Source organism: Anabrus simplex, chromosome 12 (assembly GCF_040414725.1).
Source record: "Anabrus simplex isolate iqAnaSimp1 chromosome 12, ASM4041472v1, whole genome shotgun sequence".
In the NCBI taxonomy this organism is placed as follows: Eukaryota; Metazoa; Arthropoda; class Insecta; order Orthoptera; family Tettigoniidae; genus Anabrus; species Anabrus simplex.
Genome location: NC_090276.1, coordinates 77,298,772 through 77,318,829, shown reverse-complemented (window position 1 = coordinate 77,318,829; position 20,058 = coordinate 77,298,772). Strand labels below are relative to the sequence as shown.

Genomic DNA, 20,058 nt, shown 5'->3' with positions numbered 1-20,058 from the left:
CGCTCCTGTGTAGTTTCCACTTACATTTCACCGCGCAAAGAGAATAAAAATTAGGCCTATACCAACAGCACTCATCATGTAATACACATTAATATTTATGGGTATACATGAAACTGTTCATTGAACATTACTGTACTTGTATTAAACATTAAAATGTCAGTTCATGGTACTATTATCACGTTTTTGTGCAAAATGAATCCCTTGGACTTAAAACTTGCCGTAAAACTTTATTGCTTCTCCACGACACCTTAAAGCAAAGTCACGCTGGACTCGATCTTATACCTTATGTCTCGCGCATTACGGGATGCAGTTCGACCTTGAGCTGACAGCAGGCAGGGTGTACCTTGTCGTATTTATATGGACACACGAAGAAAAATGTACGCGAGATATAAGCGGGGAAGTATTTTTCTCCCTCAATTGCATATCAAAAACTAGGGCTTGTGACAGAGAAACATATCTCCACCAACATAATAAAGAAAGTTTCAGAGTTATTTGCACAGTGGCCTCATTTTACGGGGAAGCCTCGCATTATTCCGGTGCAGTGTGAGAAGCCAGCTGTACAAAACATTGCAACAGTCAGGAACAAGACTGTGACTGTCTACATTGATTCTGTGTTATGTAATTGATAGGAAAATGACGTAAATGTTGAACAGCAAATTTATTTGGTGGAACGTTACCTGAAAAGATGACTCATGGAAGATCAGGGGGATGATAAGAGACCTGGAATTTAAGAAGTGGTGCGATCTCCCTCACAAAGGTAAAGAAGAACATCCAACTTCCAATAAATGCCACCACGAAGGATTATCACACAGCGAATGGCCTCAAGATGAGGGGAATGTGGAACCACGGACAACAACCGTTTCAGGTGCTGCCTCAATGAGACAAACAGTTGCACACATCCTCGTTTCCTGCTAGTACAGCGAGACTGTACGCATCGCTAGACATCATCATCGCCCAGGCCCTCAGAAGAACCGGATTCATCGTCCATGAAGAGATCGATGGCTTGGCAGAGAATGGAAACACCCAAAGGATTGATGCGACTGCCTACAAAGACAAGAATGTAGGATATAAGTGATCCAACCGTCCAGTTCACGAGTCAGCCTGACTATGCTGATCGCGAGAAGAGCCGACAACCGCTTTCTATAAGGAAGCAATCAACCTACAAGATCAAAGTCATAGGCTTGCTGATCAGAGATATATTCCGCTTACTCTGCTGTATATCACAAACTGAACCTGCTGAATGCCACTTTTTAATCAACTTTGAAATGCAAGATCTTGTAGGAATTCTAGAGTTGGGATATTTACAACTAAATCTCTGAATGGATCTTCCATAGGTATCTTGCTTTGCATAACATTCCAACAAATAACTTTTGCTGTTCGACGTATCTTTCATTCTCCAATCGATTACTAGCAACAGTCGCACACACGTTCTGGTACGCACCCGTCTTCCGAGACTGCGGCACAGTGATCCGAGGTTTCCCCGTAAAACATGAGCGCTTTAAATGGACGGTAATCTCGAGAACCACTCAACATTACAGATTATTTTAGGCTATGGAGAGGAGCAGGTGGCCATGCGCAGGATTTAGAATTCGCACTGCGGGGCATCGCTTTCAGACTGAGCGGTGGGCGGGTGTTCCACATCACATCCTACATTAATTGCAAACTGGAGACCCCCAAGTTGAATACAGCACTCGGATACTACCAAGGGCAGTCCTATATTATCAGAGGACGATCTCAAACCCATCACCGTATTTGAAGTGTTGCCCCAGAGCAAACAAACGATGCATTTCTGGGCAAAAAAAATGACTCTCCCAAGCAACATGCTGAGACTTCATACAATAAACTCAGAAAGAAACGATCTGATCCCAATCTTGTTCAATAACAATCAGATCCTTAAAACCTTTAACTTATTATTAATATTTACAAAAAAAAAAAAAAAAAAGCTACACATTCCATCCTTGCTTATAAGACTTCTTCAGTCATTACTCATTACATTTGACAAAGTATATTAATAAAAGATTGATATTTTTTTAGACACTGGGCATTGCACATAAAAAAATTATTCATATTCTATATGTTCATTACACTAAGGCCCGATTGTATAAAGCAGTTGATTCTAGATCAAGGCGTAAAACTGATTCTAGATCACGTTGATCCTCAAATTTGTATGGAAAATTCTAAATTCCCATGGAGGGAATTAGATATTTTTCACCAGGGTCTGACACATCCCACTCTGACGAGTCTAGTGTCAGACCTAAGACGAAACGCTGGTTAATAGAGCAAACGCCTGAAAAGCCTTACATCTGATATACCTCAAATTTGTGTTGTATAAACGTTGATCCGAGATCATTTTTCCTTAATCATGAATCAAAATTGATCCAACAATTTCCTTGGATGAAGCTTTGTGATACAGATCAAGTAGTGTTCTTGTACCGGTATTGTAGGCCACATTTATCAACGTGAAAAGAAGAGGGCTTTTGTAGTGCAAAATAGTGCTGTAACAATAATCATGGTAAGAGAAAAAAAGATGTTCTGCATTATTGCCGGTATTTAATCTGATGAAGGGATTTTTATCGCGATTCTGTCTTCGAATTATACATATCTGACTTCTCTGATTTTTCTTCAGATGACGATAATGAAGAATTTCGGCGGTATCTGCGAGTATTCCAAGAAAGAGGAAACCCATTCTTAGAACTTAGCGACAAAGCTTTAAAAATGAGATTCCATCTAACCAAACACACTGCTGAGTTTATGGAAGGTAGACTTCGAGACACTCTAATGAGACGAACAAATAGAAACCAGCCACTTAATCCAATATTCCAGATTCTATTGACTCTGCAATTTTACGCAACAGGGAATTTTCAAATTGTAGTTAGTGATTTATTCAGAATTGATAAGGCTACGGTTTGCTGAGTCATCCATAAAGTAACGCGAGAAATTGTGCTGAGACCTCAATTTATCAATATGCCGACTGACCACAGAGAAGCAAGGAGAATCATGCGTCATTTCTATGACATAGCTCATTTTCCAGGAATTCTTGGTGCTATAGACTGTACACATGTGCCTATCATATCGCCAGGGGGTTATTATTTATTTAGCTTATGGCTAGTACATAACTCTACATACAAATATTCAAAAATATAACAAACAATATAACACCTTAAACAATCAACCAATCTCTAAAACAGTTCATAAACTTAAATCCAAGCTGTCCAACCATTGTACAACCCCGTCAGAAGCACACACAAACTCCTTTAGCTGACCGGAGTATGACCTCCTAGGACTTTGGTGACAATATGACGGATGGTCTGTTTCTTCTCACCGCAGTCGCACTCAGGGGAGGAGCGCAAACCCCACATATGCAACAACGACCCACATCGTCCATGATTGGTACGGACTCTGTTGAGAAGAACCCAAGTTCTTCTGGGAGATTAAAACCAGGTGGTGGGTGTTGGCGACTAAAGAGGGTCTGCCATTCATCTGGAGCTGAGTTGGTCCACTCCAATTCCCATTCATCAGAACCGTTAAAGTTCCTATTGATGAGTTCCCTTGCAGTCTGAATGGGCGGAGATCTTGACTTCAGACGTCCATACCTAACAACCATGTCTTCATGAATGGGAAGACTTGAGTTCATTGTTATCTTCCTGAACTCGCGAATTAGGTTGTTTTGTCTGCGAATCCTAGGAGGTGTTATGTGACTCAAGACTGGCAACCAGATAAGAGGAGTAGATCTGACTGCGCCGCTGACAATGCACATCGTCTGATTCAGAACATCATCAATATTCTTAACATAAGGACTATTCTGCCAAACAGAAGAACAATACTCGGCTGTAGAGTAAACCAGTCCCAGTGCTGACGACCTAAGAGTGGATGCTGATGCTCCCCATGTAGAACCTGCAAGTTTCTGAATGATATTGTTCCTGGTCTTCAGTTTAGCAGCAGTATTCATTAAATGTTTCCTGAAGGATAGTGTCCGATCAAGAGTTACTCCAAGATATTTGGGGTTAGAATTGTGTGGTAGGGGAGAGTTGTCGAGGGAAACATTCAAAGTAATGTTTGCCTGCCTGTTATTAAGGTGAAAGAGACAGGTTTCCGTTTTGCTGGTGCTAGGTATCAAACACCACTTATCAAAGTACTCGCTCAAAATGACAAGGTCTCTGTTCAGAATTGCTTCTATCTCATTCACATTGGATAGCTGAGTAACTATTGCTAGGTCATCCGCGTAAGCGAATTAGCGTGATGTAGTACGGGGTATATAGGCAATGTACATATTAAACAGCAATGGAGAGAGCACAGATCCTTGGGGGAGACCATTGTTGAGCTTTTTAACTTTACTATGTTATCCATAACTACCTGGATCAATCTATCTGATAGCATGTTGTTTATGAGTTGTGACATTACTCTGCATCCAACAAGTTTAAAAAACTTATACACAACAACGCCGAAGTATTCAGGAACAGGCATCGATAGTTCTCCTTGAATGTACAGGTTATATGTGATGCTAATCTGCATTGTCTAGACATAGTAGCAAGGTGGCCTGGATCTGCACATGACAGTAATATATTCGATAACTCCAGAGTTCATGCTCGGTTTGAGGCGGAGGAAATGCCCAAAGGATTTCTTCTAGGAGACAGTGCCTACCGTTACTCCTCACTCCAGTATTACACGAAGCGACACCTGCAGAGATGGCATATAACAGAGCTCATAAGAGATCGCGATCCACAATTGAAAGAACTTTCGGGCTACTTAAAAAATTATTTCCCTGCTTGAAGATGGGTCTTCGAGTAAAATTGCTTCGGGTTCCTCCTATTATAGTGGCAATGTTTGTCCTATATAACATGGCCTTAGATTCCATGGATGGTGAACCTGAAGGAGATATTTTTCCAGGAAGAAGGGTTTTCGAGGAACTTCCAGTCTTTGAGGAAGCTGGGCTGAATGGAAGAAATAATGCTGTTAGGAATGAAATAATTAACATGTTCAAGTATGTTCTAAGTACTAACAACACTATACATTTGTATTAAAAAGAATGTTCATTTGCTCTCGCTTTAGCCGCCGCTAGCTCATAATTTTTAATTTCCTGGCTGTAGCCGTGTTGAAACACCGGTCCCGTGAGATCTCCAAAGTTAAGCAACATTGGGCGTGGTCAAGATTTGGATGGGTTGCCATGCGCTGTTGGTGGAGGGTAAGGGAATGGAGGAGCGGAAAGGAACTGGCCACCCTACCGCATGTAAACTCCGGCTCAGGCACACCTCTGCAGAGTTTCGGACCTCTCTCTCTCTCTCTCTCTCTCTCTCTCTCTCTCTCTCTCTCTCTCTCTCTCTCTCTCTCTGGTCTAGTTTGAGATTTTCCATTTTTATGGCATGTTCTGCCTCTAGACATTCCAATCTTCTCTTGTAAAAGTTGTCCCTTAAACTTCCCTCAGCTTCAGCTCTTCTCTTTTTAGGAGGTGAAGTTCGTCTGCTGGGGCCAGGACTGACATCTGTATCTGGTACTTGTTCCTAAAATCAGTCAGTCAGAATTGAAATACGAGAATGTGATGATAAAGAAGAAGAAGAGGAATAAGTATAATAATAATAATAAGAAGAAGAAGAACAAAAACAAGAACGGCCATGCTGTAAAAAGCTAGTCGAATAGTAATAAGGAACAGTTAAGCGTGTGAAATGTATATTTAATTTATGGCCGGTTTCTGGAATGACAGTAATCTGTAGATGAGTAGTTATCAGTGACCAAATATGGTGATACATTTAAAATGAGTTTCCGAAACAACAGTTATCGGCTTATTCACAGTTATCTGCGCAAAGACTGGTAACTGCAGCTAGTGCTGTAGGTACCTCTATGCTAGAACTGATTCCAGCAAATTAGTTTCGTAAACATTAGTAAGTGATAATGAACTGACTAAAATCAAATATCAAAATCTCTTTATTTGCAAATGAGGTGTCTACCTCGGTGGCAAATGGTACACTAAAATACATTATTGTCAAGCACTAAATATTAAATTAACAAGAGAAGAAAATTTTTCCTATAATACAATATTATACAATTTACGCTAACAATGTTTTCTATTAAACACACAGCTCATCCTTAATAAATTTATATTGTTTACAAAATTCTACTTATAATATCTCCTGTACTACTTACAAATATAGTCAACTGATATACAGTATGTGGAATTACTTCAAATGATACTATACAACTGGTATAACATTAATATTTACATTGCATTTATTTATTTACTTTTTTTTTTTTTTTTTTTTTTACCTGTTCTGGATCCTAAGTGGCATAACGACCTGCTGCGTCTTAACCAGAGCCCCTTTTGCCACCACTTTTCAGAGTTCCTGAAGGGCCTTCACAGCTACCGTAGCGGTCCCAGGGCCCTCGAAGTCCCCACTGTACTTCACCCCTACAGGCAGTCCCCTACTTTGGCTGTCCAAACTCCTTAGACCAGGGGATGGAATTAATTTATTCACACACATTTTTTTTATTTACAATAACCTGCACTGGTCGAATGCCCTCTAACACTTCATTTATTTTCTCTGTTGCTGTTTATTCTCTTCTTGAATATCTGTACAGATTTTGGAAAAAGATCAAACACTACCCCTGGTAAACTGTTCCACTCCTTCACACCCTTCCCAATGAATGAATATTTACCCCAATCGCTTCTGCTAAAATTCCTTCTAATTTTATATTTGTGGTCAGTCCTGCCGATATAATTATTTTCCAACTGAAGCCTCTCATGGATATCTCCCCATGCTTCTTCTCCTGTATAGGCTCTATATAATCCTATAAGTCTAGTTTTCTCCCTTCTCTTACTTAAAGTTTCCCACCCAAGTTCCTTTAACATTTCTGATACACTACTCTTTCTCCTGAAATCCCCTGTTACAAATCTTGCTGCTTTCCTCTGCACACTATCTATTTCTTTTATTAGGTATTCTTGGTGAGGATCCCAAACACTGTTTGCATATTCCAATAATGGACGAACCATACTCAAGTAACTTTTTTCTTTTAATTCTTTGTTGCATCCTTTAAGTAGCCTCATTATGAAATGTAACAATCTGTATGCTTTACCAACAATGTCATCAATATGACCCTTCCAGTGCAAATTACTTTCAAATCTCACACCTAAGTATTTGCACTTGCCATCTTTTGGGATATCTACCTCATCCAAAGTATATTCAAATTCAGTTTTAAAGCTCCTGTTTGTAAAAGTTGTAACAGTTGATTTGCCTCCATTAACCTTCATATTATTTTCTTCAACCCATTGTTGGATACTTTCAAGGTCCCTTTGTAATTCTGAACAATCCTCAATGTTGTTTATTTCCCTATAAACAATTATGTCATCTGCATACAATCTTATTTTTGATGTTATATTGTTCCCTAAATCATTTGCGTATATTAAGAAAAGTAACGGACCGATTATACTACCCTGTGCAATTCCCTTCCAAACTTTCTCTTCCTGAGATACATTATTTCCTACTTTGACTTTCTGAACCCTTGAATTTAGAAATGCTTTTATCCAACGTGTAACCCTTACGTCCAATCCTATTCCCTCCAATTTCTTTAATAATATTCCATGTTCCACTCTATCAAAGGCTTTGGAAAGATCTATGGCTATGCAATCTAACTGACCTCCTGAATCCAACTGATCTGATATGTCCTGCTGAAATCCCACCAGTTGTGCCTCACAAGAAAATTTCTTTCTAAATCCATACTGGCTCCTCATGAACCAATTTTTATCATCACAAATCCCTCTGATGTACTTCGATATTAAACTCTCCAGAATTTTACAAACTGTACTGGTCAGGCTGATTGGTCTGTAGTTCTCTGGTTTCCTTTTATCACCCTTTCCTTTATAAATTGGTATTATTATGGATTCCTTCCATTCCTTTGGTATTACACTATTATTTATGACATAGTCAATGAGAAATTTTAAATAAGGCACTATGTACCACCCCATTGTCTTTAATACCTCCCCAGTAATTTGATCACTTCCTGCTGCTTTTCCTTGCTGAAGCAGTTGGATTTCTCTGAAAATATCTTTGTTTGTGAATGAGAAGCTTCTTGTTTCCCTCTGTCCCTCTCCCTCTCTATCTTTTGTTTCGGTTTCCAACTCTTGACAATCATCTACTGAATCTCTAAATTCCCTACTAAATAGGTTTGCTTTCTCAGTATCTGTTAAATAGTGTTCACCCCCTTCTCCCACCATTGTAGGAATTTACATTCCTTTTCCTTTTTGATTCCTGATATATGAATACAGCTTTTTCCATTTCCCTTTGTGGTCATTACCTTCTTGAAGTATGCCATTCATATAATTCTCTTTTGCTTCCTTTTTCACTCTATTCAGTTCCCTCATTAGCTGTTTTCTAGTTTCTCTACTCTCCCTACCCTCTTTGATTTTCCTGTTTACTATTCTACATTTTCTTTTTAATTTTCTTATTTCCCTTGTATAATAAACAGGGTCTGAGGTCATTTTACCCTTCTTAACAGGTACAAATCTCTTCTCTCCTTCCCAAATAATTCCTTTAAATTTAGCCCAAAGTGTATCCACGTTACTCCCTTCACTTATCCAACAACTGAATTGTGATTTAAGGTAAGTCCCAAATTCATCAACTTTAGTTTTTCTGTACAATTTCTTGTCTTGTGTAACCCTCTTATCAAGCCTTTTTGGTACGAGTCCTACATCCATTATTACAGCCTTATTGTCTCTTATTCTTTCAATTACCTCAGTTTTATCAACAATTTCCCATGGTTTAACCAAGAATACATCTAGTAAGTTATTGAGACGAGTCGGTTCGTGTACTACTTGTGTAAATCCTCCCTCCCAAATTAACGTATTTGCCGGTTTCTGTTCATGGGCTTCACTTGCAGCTCCTTTCCATTCAACTTCAGGCAAATTTAGATCTCCCCCAATTATTACCATATCATTATTATTGTTTTTACGAGTATAATCTATTATTTTTTCAAAGATTTCCATGTCTCTTTCCTCTCTTCCAGGCCTGTATGTTCCTATAATTGCCACCTCCTTCATATTATCACAAACTAATTTTATCCCTAATATTTCATCCCTTTCATCGGTAAACCATTCATGTGAACAGTAAGTTTCCTTCACCAGAATAAACACCCCCCCCTCCCTTTTTATCTCCTCGGTCTCTACGATAGACTGTGTACCCTTCTGGAAATACTTCTCTATTACCCACCCCTTCTTTCAACCACGATTCCACTCCTATCACCACATCAGTCTCATAAGATTCCATCAATGTACCGAATTTTAATTGTTTATTTACATTTACTACACTTTGACAGTTTACCAAGAGCAATCTCAGACCCCCTTCCTCCCTACAACTTGACTGTTGCAATTGGGTAACTTGAAATTCCTTACTATCCTGAGTTTCTTTTTCTAGTTGACTGAGCCAGCTTGAAGTACAGCTGGCTCTTTCTACTAGTTTTCCTGGTCAGTATTATAAGGGAGTTGCCTGTTTTACAGTACATATCTTAAGATTAATAAAATCTAGAACAATATTTGCTATCTTTCGTTTACCTGAATTGTTTAGATGGAGGCCATGTTTTGTATAACAGTATCTCTCAAAACTGCTGCATTCAATAACCTGAGTATTCCGAAAATGTTTACAAATTTTAACAATATCTGTATTGACCTTGTCCACTTCAATGTTCACACACGAGTCTCTACTCAAATCATGCCTGTGGGGCACGTTCACTACAAAAACGTTGGTGTGGGTCAGCTTCCCTAGTGTATGTTTAAGTTGTGATCTTACATTCTTGGCGTCGTCGCGAGCTACGTCGTTCGTCCCACCGATGATAAGCACTGCATCGCCGCTCCCGAAGTTCCTAGTTGCTGCTTCTACGTTTTCCACAACACTATATTTACAGTCATTCATTATAGTTTTAATGTGCTTGGGTGTGCTAGAGTTTACAATATTTCGGTCAGTACGTTTACATCCACGTTATCACTGGCTTAGTCACTGATTATACCTGTATGGTGTCATCTGTCCCAGCTGTTTCGGTTACAATCACCTTGGAGCATATATCTTCCAACACGGGAAATGAATCGTCAAATAAAATGGAACTCGAATCAAACGGATTTTCACCAGGTTCAAATTGATCTTTCAGTGCAACTATAATGTTAAAGATTTCTTTCATCAGGCTTTGAATCATGAGTCTCACCAACAGTTAGTGAACACCCAATCTGAAATTATAGAGTATTTACCATTAGTATTTACATCTGTACTAAATAATCTCTTAGGTACCTGTATGTACTTAATATAAGCCTGCTGAATAATAAATAGTCTACCGATTTTTGTTGCTTTTTTAATGTTATTATATCTTTTAACCGGTGACGTGAGGTCCGATAGACTTCCAATAAACATAAAACATCTAGACTTCTTTAATTAAAAATCTCGCAGGGAGCTGTAGTTATGTTAGCTTCTTATCTGTGGACTTACCGCCAGCAGTTGCGAGAGTATTTTTGTCAATGTATGTTGCATGGTCAGTGTAAGTAAAACTTCTCAAGTGACTAGTCCGTTGCAGTTATAAGAAATACAAATCCTCAGTTCGAGGAGTACATTACGGAAATACTAATGAAAAATGTAGTGGTACCGGTATCTATTTTCTTTTGGCTATTGGAGATTGCAGTTTGTAACGCTTTCGTGTTGTTCAAGTTGTGCCATGAAAGCCCAGAAGAAATGGAATTCTTGAAGAGTTTGGCATCTGATCAGGTGAAATTACATGCACGTTTTTCATTTATATTATTATATTTACGCTTGTGTTCTGGATCAGTGAAAAGTGATCTGTTTGGTAATCGCGGTGTATTTGTATAATTTTACTGACGGCAACGGATCTAGGTAAAATGTAAGACTATATCTGCGTACTGTGAATAAGAAAGAAGGAGAAATATAACTAGTTTTTGCATTATTAGATCAGATATATTCATATTATCAGAGATTTTTACATGCTGAATCAGATTGATTGAAATGACTGTGTACATGTTTGCCAACCAGTTCTCATTATAGGAAACTTCTGCTAGTAAAAGTAACTAGATATTACCAAAGAAACCAAAAAAATATTTGCATAGATACATCTATTGGAAGAAGAGAGATACTAAACATGACGATATTTGTACTGATAAATATGGATTTAAGTTTCCAGAAACTCACTAAAGTTAACAGCGCAGTTAGTTACAAGCACATTTAGGTAACTCATAGGTAAATGTAGTGTACCAGAAACCGGCCATTATATGTAATATCTGTCTGGAATAACACCCTTCATTAAGTTTGTTGCAACATACAGTAGTCACGTAACTTGATACATTACCATGTTGTAAGAAACCCCACTGACAGCTATTTCCTTCACGAAAGCAACGGATTGCGATTGTGATTCGTTCACTGCAGTTTCCATTGTAAGTGCAGGATCCTCCACATCACATTCACGTACATCTAAATAATAAAACTAGACATTATGTACTTCCATAGTACATGTGCACTGTATTTAGTTAAACTGTCATTAATCACCAAGGGGCAGTTTGTAATTTTTATTGGAGTTACTGATGACCGATTAATTAAGAGAAAAGGCTTATCGCAATATTCACTACAATCAAAAACAAACTAACATCAGACATATTCCTGCATATAGGCAACCAATTTACAATGCCTTATGCTTGTGAAAAGTGTAGAATACAATCTTGGTCTACATTTCGAACACCCCGTATCCTAGTTATTCATATCAGGATTTCAAGGTTAACTTACCAAAAATAACTTCTTGGTGGAAGTTCACATCGCAATCGGACTCGCAGGCTAGTGGAAGGAATTGAGGTTTTAATGCTGCTACGAGTTTCCGTCCAGCTTCATCCTCCATAGGTTGTACGAAAGGACCTCCGGCTGTTTTATGAATGTTGACCTAGTAAGAATGTGCAGTTGGTTAAGTACGATACTCCGAAGACTCAACTAGTGATTAATACGCAAATATGTATTTCTTTACTTACTTTATCGTCTGCAGCCGACTTTTTCGTTCGTCGTTTTACATTCTTGTAACATAACTGCAAGGTTTTCCAATCCCGTCGCGCCACATTTGCATAGGAATTGAAGTCTGAAGCTAGTGCTTTCCTTCTCTTTCGTACTTACAGCATCAGTCTTTTTACTTTCAATTGTATTCTTATATTTCGTAACAACTAAATCAATTAACAACTTCTTTTCGTATGCTGTAAAATTCAGCGCTCGATTTCTTCGCTTATTGACATCCAAGTTCATGTCCATTTTTCAGTCGATGTGTTTGAGATCTGATTGACACAAAGATTGACACTACATCACAGAGATTAAAAACATGAAATAACGTGACTTTACTACCAACATACTCCTGATTAGTACGAATTTTTCACGCTGTTTACAACATTGCCAAGCAAAATTCTACGATGACGGATCAAAGTTGATCCGGATCATGAGATCCGTGATCAATGTTATACAACACAACGAGCAGCTTGGAAAGGCTCATTTTCTGATCTCGAATCAAAATTGATCTCAGATCAGCTATGTTTATACAACCAGCCCTAAAAAAACCAAATGTTGGCTTAGAAAAGTATTCACATAACCCTTGTCAAGCAAATATATTTTTCGTTGTGACCGTAACTAATTTTGGTGATTTTACTTTTAATGTTAATAAACACAAACACTCCAAAAATATAGCAGTTAAGCATGAAATAAGCCATTCATATCGGAACAGATTGCAGGTATCCATTTATTCTGGAAGAAATAAATACTCAACTGCTTGTATTCAAGAAAAAAGTGTGCAGTAGTTCTGACTAACATCACAAAACACTATATTTATCTTACATCCATGAAAGTTGCTTGTAATTCACTTTCTTGCTTACTTCATAATTCATTATCAAAAGCGAAGCAAATTGAAACTTTTTTATGTTGTAGAGTAGAATTACTTGGAGAAGTAATAACACATAACTTAAATGAAAAAATCTCAATCCAATTAAGAACAAATAGATTAGCTAAAGCACAAAAATTAACATGGGACATCTACAAAAAGAAATGTCTATCAATAAATACAAAAATAAAACACTACAACACAGTTATAAAACCGGAAGCTACATATGCAGCAGAAACACTCTTTTACCTGAATAAACAATCAAAGACTGACAGACTTCAGAAAATTGAAAGGTGGATTGGAAGAACCTGCATCAACAAAAAATACCAGAAAGATGGACAGTGGCGGTTAATACCTAACAAAGTCGTGTACAAAGAGCTAGAACCCATTACAGATACTATGCGTAAGAGGAGACTGGGATTCTTTGGACACATCATGAGGATGCAGGATTCGAGACTTCTGAAACAACTAGTACAACACAAACTCGTCTCAAAAATACCACAACAGGATGTAAATGGATCACAGAAGTAAGAGAGGATCTGAAGGAAATAGGCCTTACAACAGAAGACACCACAAATAAGATAAAATTGAATACAAAACTCAAGAATACAAACCTCCGCTTTACCCTTACACAAGACAAACCAACAACACGCACATTTTCAACTGAGGAAAGGGCACGAAGATCAGAGCATCTGAAGAAGTACTGGGAGGACCGCAAAGCCCGAACAATAACTTCAAAGAGACCTGAACGACGGACTGACTAAAGTGATACTATGTGGTCATAAAAGAAGAAGACGAAGAAGAAGAAGAAGAAGAACAAGAAGAGAACTGATGCTGATTTCTGATCTCATACAATTCTATGCTTTCCTCATCACTATTAATGAGTTTGTCAATCCCACACCTAGGTACTCATCGTCTGTCACACTCACTTGCATCAATTTCACTATTTTTCACCTATTATTGCTCATTTTTTTAGTTTTCATAAACACTATCTAGTAATTAGGTCAAGCAGCAGGAAAACCTTTCTGGACAGTAATAAATAATCTTAGGAAGGGAGCGATAAAGGAAATGAACAGTGTTTTGAATAATTCAGGTAAAATCATAATAGAGCCAAGGGAATCACTGGAGAGGTGGAGGGAATATTTTGAACATCTTCTCAATTTAAAAAGGAAATCATCCTGGTGGTGTTGTGAGCAGCCAAGCTCATGGGGAGGAGGAAAATTATGTTGGTGAAATTATGCTTGAGGAAGTGGAAAAGATGGTAAAAAAAAGCTCCATTGTCATAAAGCAACAGGAATAGATGAAATTAGACCTGAAATGGTGAAGTATAGTGGGAAGGCAGGGATGAAATGGCTTCATAGAGTAGTAAAATTAGCGTGGAGTGTTGGTAAGGTACCTTCAGATTGGGCAAAAGCAGTAATTGCACCTATCTACAAGCAAGGGAACAGGAAGGATTGCAACAACTATTGAGGTATCTCATTGATTAGTATACCAGGCAAAGTATTCACTGGCATCTTGGAAGGGAGGGTGCGATCAGTCGTTGAGAGGAAGTTGGATGAAAACCAGTGTGGTTTCAGACCACAGAGAGGCTGTCAGGATCAGATTTTCAGTATGTGCCAGGTAATTGAAAAATGGTACGAGGGGAATAGGCAGTTGTGTTTATGTTTCGTAGATCTAAATAATGCATATGACAGGGTACCGAGGGAAAAGATGTTCGCTATACTGGGGGACTATGGAATTAAAGGTATATTATTAAAATCAATCAAAGGCATTTATGTTGACAATTGGGCTTCAGTGAGAATTGATGGTAGAATGAGTTCTTGGTTCAGGGTACTTACAGGGGTTGGACAAGGCTGTAATCTTTCACCTCTGCTGTTTGTAGTTTACATGGATCATCTGCTGAAAGATATAAAATGGCAGGGAGGGATTCAGTTAGGTGCAAATGTAGTAAGCAGTCTGGCCTATGCTGACGACTTGGTCTTAATGGCAGATTGTGCCGAAAGCCTGCAGTCTAATATCTTGGAACTTGAAAAGAGGTGCAATGAGTATGGTATGAAAATTAACCTCTCGAAGACTAAATTGATGTCAGTAGGTAAGAAATTCAACAGAAGTGAATGTCAGATTGGCGATACAAAGCTAGAACAGGTCAATAATTTCAAGTATTTAGGTTGTGTGTTCTCCCAGGATGGTAATATAGTAAGTGAGATTGAATCAAGGTGTCGTAAAGTTAATGCAGTGAACTCGCAGTTGCGATCAACAGTATTCTGTAAGAAGGAAGTCAGTTCCCAGACAAAACTATCTTTACATCGGTCTGTTTTCAGACCAACTTTGCTTTACGGGAGCGAAAGCTGGATTGACTCAGGATATCTTATTCATAAGTTAGAAGTAACAGACATGAAAGTAGCAAGAATGATTGCTGGTACAAACAGGTAGGAACAATGGCAGAAGGGTACCCGGAATGAGGATATAAAGGCTAATTTAGGAATGAACTCAATGGATGAAGCTGTACGCATAAACCAGCTTCGGTGGTGGGGTCATGTGAGGCGAATGGAGGAGGATAGGTTACCTAGGAGAATAATGGACTCTGTTATGGAGGATAAGAGAAGTCGAGGTAGACCAAGTTGATGATGGTTAGACTCTGTTTCTAACGATTTAAAGATAAGAGGTATAGAACTAAATGAGGCCACAAAACTAGTTGCAAATCGAGGATTGTGGCGACGTTTAGTAAATTCACAGAGGCTTGCAGACTGAACGCTGAAAGGCATAACAGTCTATAATGATAATGTAAATGTATGTATCTAGTAATTACGCCTCTATTTCGGACTCAGTTTTGAATTCTCTTGTATGCAATAGCTAAAGCACAAACATTTGCAATGTCACCATGGAAATCGTGCTTAGCAGCAAAACCTTCGCTCTTTTTCATTCCAAATCCCTGTGTTAAACCTAACTACGGGCCCTATGTATTCGCTCCTGACATCTATGGGCTAATATGACACACACAATGTAAAACATACAAACGCACAAGTGCGTAATTTTCAATTCCGGATAAAGACATCATTAGCTCGTGTGGGAATAGATGAGTTCCAGATAAACACGTGTAGCACTTGGCTAAGGTTAAAATTGGCTTCTTAGACTAAACTCTCCCAAATAAAATAAATACTTATTTTTTAAAAAACCAACATAACGGTGTCCATTAAACTGTGTAACTCCTTGAAATAGATATAATGTTGCTGTGTTCAGCATATTTAGAAAAAATCTTTAATCCAGTGTTAAAATGTAGCAAAATATTACCAACTTGGAACAGGCTAAACATTAGGTGATTAAAATTTGTAGTGCTCATGAATGAAATTCCATGCCAGTCACGTTCGGTGTTCATGCAGAGCCGACAGCAGATAGCCGTAAGTTGCTCCTCGGTCGGTCAATACGTTATCAAGAGCTCAGCCTATATTGTGTCGCCTCTTTGGCTCATTAAGCAATATCATCTTATACGTGCAATTGTCAACAGCTCTCTGCATTAACCACTGCCACGCACTACGCACTGCAGGATTGTAGAGAAGGCACTGGAAGCGGGTCAGCGGTCCACTTATCGAGCAGGCAGTGTGATGATCATATTCATGATACCCATAGCATTGCCCCTTCAAGCTCTAGCTATGTAATACACCACAGTTTGTAGTTCAAAGCGGGGTTGCGATCGGCTAGCGTGGCGCATCATTAAAATGGAAACTAAAAGTGAATCGGCACTTATACTTCGTAAATACGTTCTCAATGTACAGAAATATTGTTCATCATACAATATTGTGTAAATGTCAAGACTTTTGGGATTACAAGGGTGTTCACATGCTCGTGTGATCCTTATGACAAGACTCCCCTGTTCCATGCAGATCTATTTGCAAATGATGATGATGATGATGATGATGATGATGATAATAATAATAATAATAATAATTTAAAGTTTTAAGAATCCAATTATTGGTATTGAACAAAGTGAGGTTATTGTATGATACCGGTGTCAATACAGAACAGTGAGTACAAGATTTATAAACACTAAGACTTGTTAGTATTATTTTCAATCGTGCTGTATGTGACCTGCAACAATGAAATGGATCAGGTACTCGCACATCATTGGCTGTTGCTCAGCCCATCAGAGTAGAGAGGTCCTTACCTTGAAGTACTCTGAATTTTCTATGGCGTGTTCGTTTTTGTTGAAGGCATGTATGTGCTGGCCCTTGAAGCCCTTCAGTATGCTGCCTTCGAAATCGAGGAAGTTGGAGATGATGTGCACGTTGGGATGCAACACCTTGTGGTGCCTGAGGATGGCTCTGACCATGTCTCCCAGTCCAGCTGAGAACACCAGCACGGGGACTTCAGCCTCCAAAAGTGACCTGAACATTTCCTCTGATCCTGTCCTGCAAGAGAACATGATTTAATTTTCTATATATTTGGTTTAAAGTTTTACATATTTTAAAGCAATTGTACATGAATATTTTCAGGTAATACTATTGTGATCAAAGCCTCTGTGGCTCAGGCGGTATCACACCGACCTCTCACCGCTGGATACCGTGGTTCAAATCCCAGTCACTCCATCTGAGATTTGTGCTGGACAAAGCGGAGGTGGGATAGGTTTTTCTCCGGGTACTCCGGTTTTCCCTGTCATCTTTCATTCTACCAACACACTCCACTATCATTTCATTTCATCTGTCAGTCATTAATCATTGCCCCATAGGAGTGCGACAGACTTCGGTAACCGCCACAATTCCTATCCTCGCCGCAAGTTGGGGGCTTCATTCATCCCATCCCTGACCTGATCATCGACTGGATAACAGGTTGTAGGTTTCCATTTCCACTACTGTGATAAGTTATTATTGCTATTGAGAGAGCGCACTCATGTTTGCTGACAAGTGTCGTGCAGACACAAGGTGCGCTATCAACATTATATATTTAAATACACAATTTCATTCTGCAATCCATCTGAAGTATAACACTCAGCCTGCCACATTGCCGAGTCTTGTCAAACTAATATCATTGTTACTTTGTAAATTAAAGCCCACGCTCCTTATTAATGTTCAAAATGTGTCTCTTTCCCATGAAATTGGTAATGTTTTTCTTTTAACAGCACTGAGGAATTTCCTTAAAGTACTTCTATCACAGGATTATCAAAACTGTCAGGATTTGACTTCTTAGCACGTGGTCAACATTTACCTGCTCCTATCCGCTTTTCCTCAGTGCCTCACATCCACTTAAAACATTAGCTTTCTGTAATGGAATGTTGAGACATCTGCTCATTTCTCCTTACATAATTTTGTACATTTTCCATAATTAATTTTACCGTTCGGCACACTTATAAGACTGACAGAATCATGAAGTCTGGTAGACTCATTGGTACGTCCATGGGTCATATGTCAGCCAAATTGCATGACTCTAGCTGCTGTGTATGTATGGAAAAACCAAAGGAATATCAGGAAACTGTACTAAAATTTCATCCTAATCCGAGTTTCTAAACCAATCTAAGGTGTACCCAATGCAGATACGACAAAACTGTCACCCCAAAACAGGCAACATTAATGAAAAGAACACACACAAATCAATCATAACATGGATAAAAGGAAATATACCAAATGAAGAGACAACAGGTTTTACCATCGTAAGTTTTGGAGACACATGTTGCAAGATCGTTTTTAAAAACAGGATTACCAACATGATAACTAGTGAAGGATGCGGGGAAAGCGGGCTGGGATCCCTAAGACAATGGAGTATTACTCGACATTGTAGGGAAAGAAATGTTAACGCAGTTACCCTTCAGTCCGCATTTACTGACAAGTTAAAAGAAGGCATAACATGAGAACAGAACAACAGAGAATTAAAACAAAGGTAACATTGGCAATAAAGGTGTAACAAAGAATAATGTAAATAAATCACGAGGTATCCATGACTTTCAGAATACACCATTTTAACATTACAGGAACCTGTGCTGCCGCACATCAATTACTAAAACATTTCGACCTTACTTTTCTGGGCATATTTAACCTGAAAACACAAAAGTCTTCACACAAATACCTGATGAAACGTAACCGGCAGCATCCTAATTACAGACGGTAATCCTTTAAGGTTTTGTACTGAAGAAAATGAAATGAACTTTAAAATTTTATTTACAAGGAAAATTAAAATAACCGAGAATATAAAACTTAATGCAGAGGCCTTTGGAGTTGCTGCCTTTCCTAAAGCACTTCAGTGAAAGACACATAGCTCCAACACGCGTGCACTGAATCGGAACAGAATTACAGGAGGTAATCCCGGAGGAAAATTTGTTTTACATGTAAACAACCAAGTAAGTTAATTAAAAGAAAAGGGGAATGACTCCAAAATCAAACGGATATGCCTAGCTGTCGAGCTAATACATTACAAGAAAGGTGGCTAAAGCCAAGGTATAAGGTAAACTCCAGATCTAAAAGTATTTTATATATTAAAGTCTGAGAGGAAAAAACAGGCTTACCCTGAGGTGGCTGGAGCCCGCTGACGGGACGACACCCGAAGTGCATCTGGCTGTTAAGCCGTTCAAAAACCAAAGATACAGACAAGAGCCCTGCTCCCACTTAGGAGCCAAAGGGCAGAAATTGAGAAACATGCAAAGAGCCAATCAGGGAAACTCGCTACAATTCAAACATAAATTTCACCAATAAGCGAGGTCATTATTCTGATCTATCACAAGACTGTTTGAGCAACATCCTTCTGAGAGCCAGCAAAAGACAGGAAACAACAAGAAAAATGTTCCTAGAAATGCCACGTGCCCGTACACCCCGTCACAAAAGTTAGGTACCGCACACGGTTTCGTCATGCAAAATACACAATTAGTTCAAACATCAAACAATATTTAAAAATATATATATTACAATAAATTTTGGAAAGAGTCAACGAATTCAATTATCTGCGATACAATTTATCTTACCAAGGGGAAATTGATATCTCTGCAAAAATAACCAAATTTACCAGAACAACAGGAATCATAAATCATATTATGAAGCCACCTCTTGTCCAAAAAAACACTCGCTTACGTCTTTATAACACTTTAGCCAGACCAACCCTTTGCTATGGCAGTGAGGCATGGACAATAAGAACTCAAGACATTTCCAGAATTACAGCACATGAAATGACGTTTGTGCGCAGAACAGCAGGCTATATGAA

General features: G+C 38.6%; 1 protein-coding gene across 2 annotated transcripts in view; it reads right to left on the bottom strand.

The window, feature by feature from the left end:
- Window positions 1-20,058, bottom strand: part of LOC136884452 (7-methylguanosine phosphate-specific 5'-nucleotidase) — a 72,176-nt gene that overhangs the window by 11,206 nt on the left and 40,912 nt on the right. For both annotated transcript variants that reach the window (XM_067156632.2, XM_067156631.2), the window contains exon 6: window positions 17,042-17,285. In XM_067156632.2, the coding sequence (XP_067012733.1) occupies window positions 17,042-17,285 (244 nt within the window). The remainder of the gene's footprint in view (window positions 1-17,041; window positions 17,286-20,058) is intronic.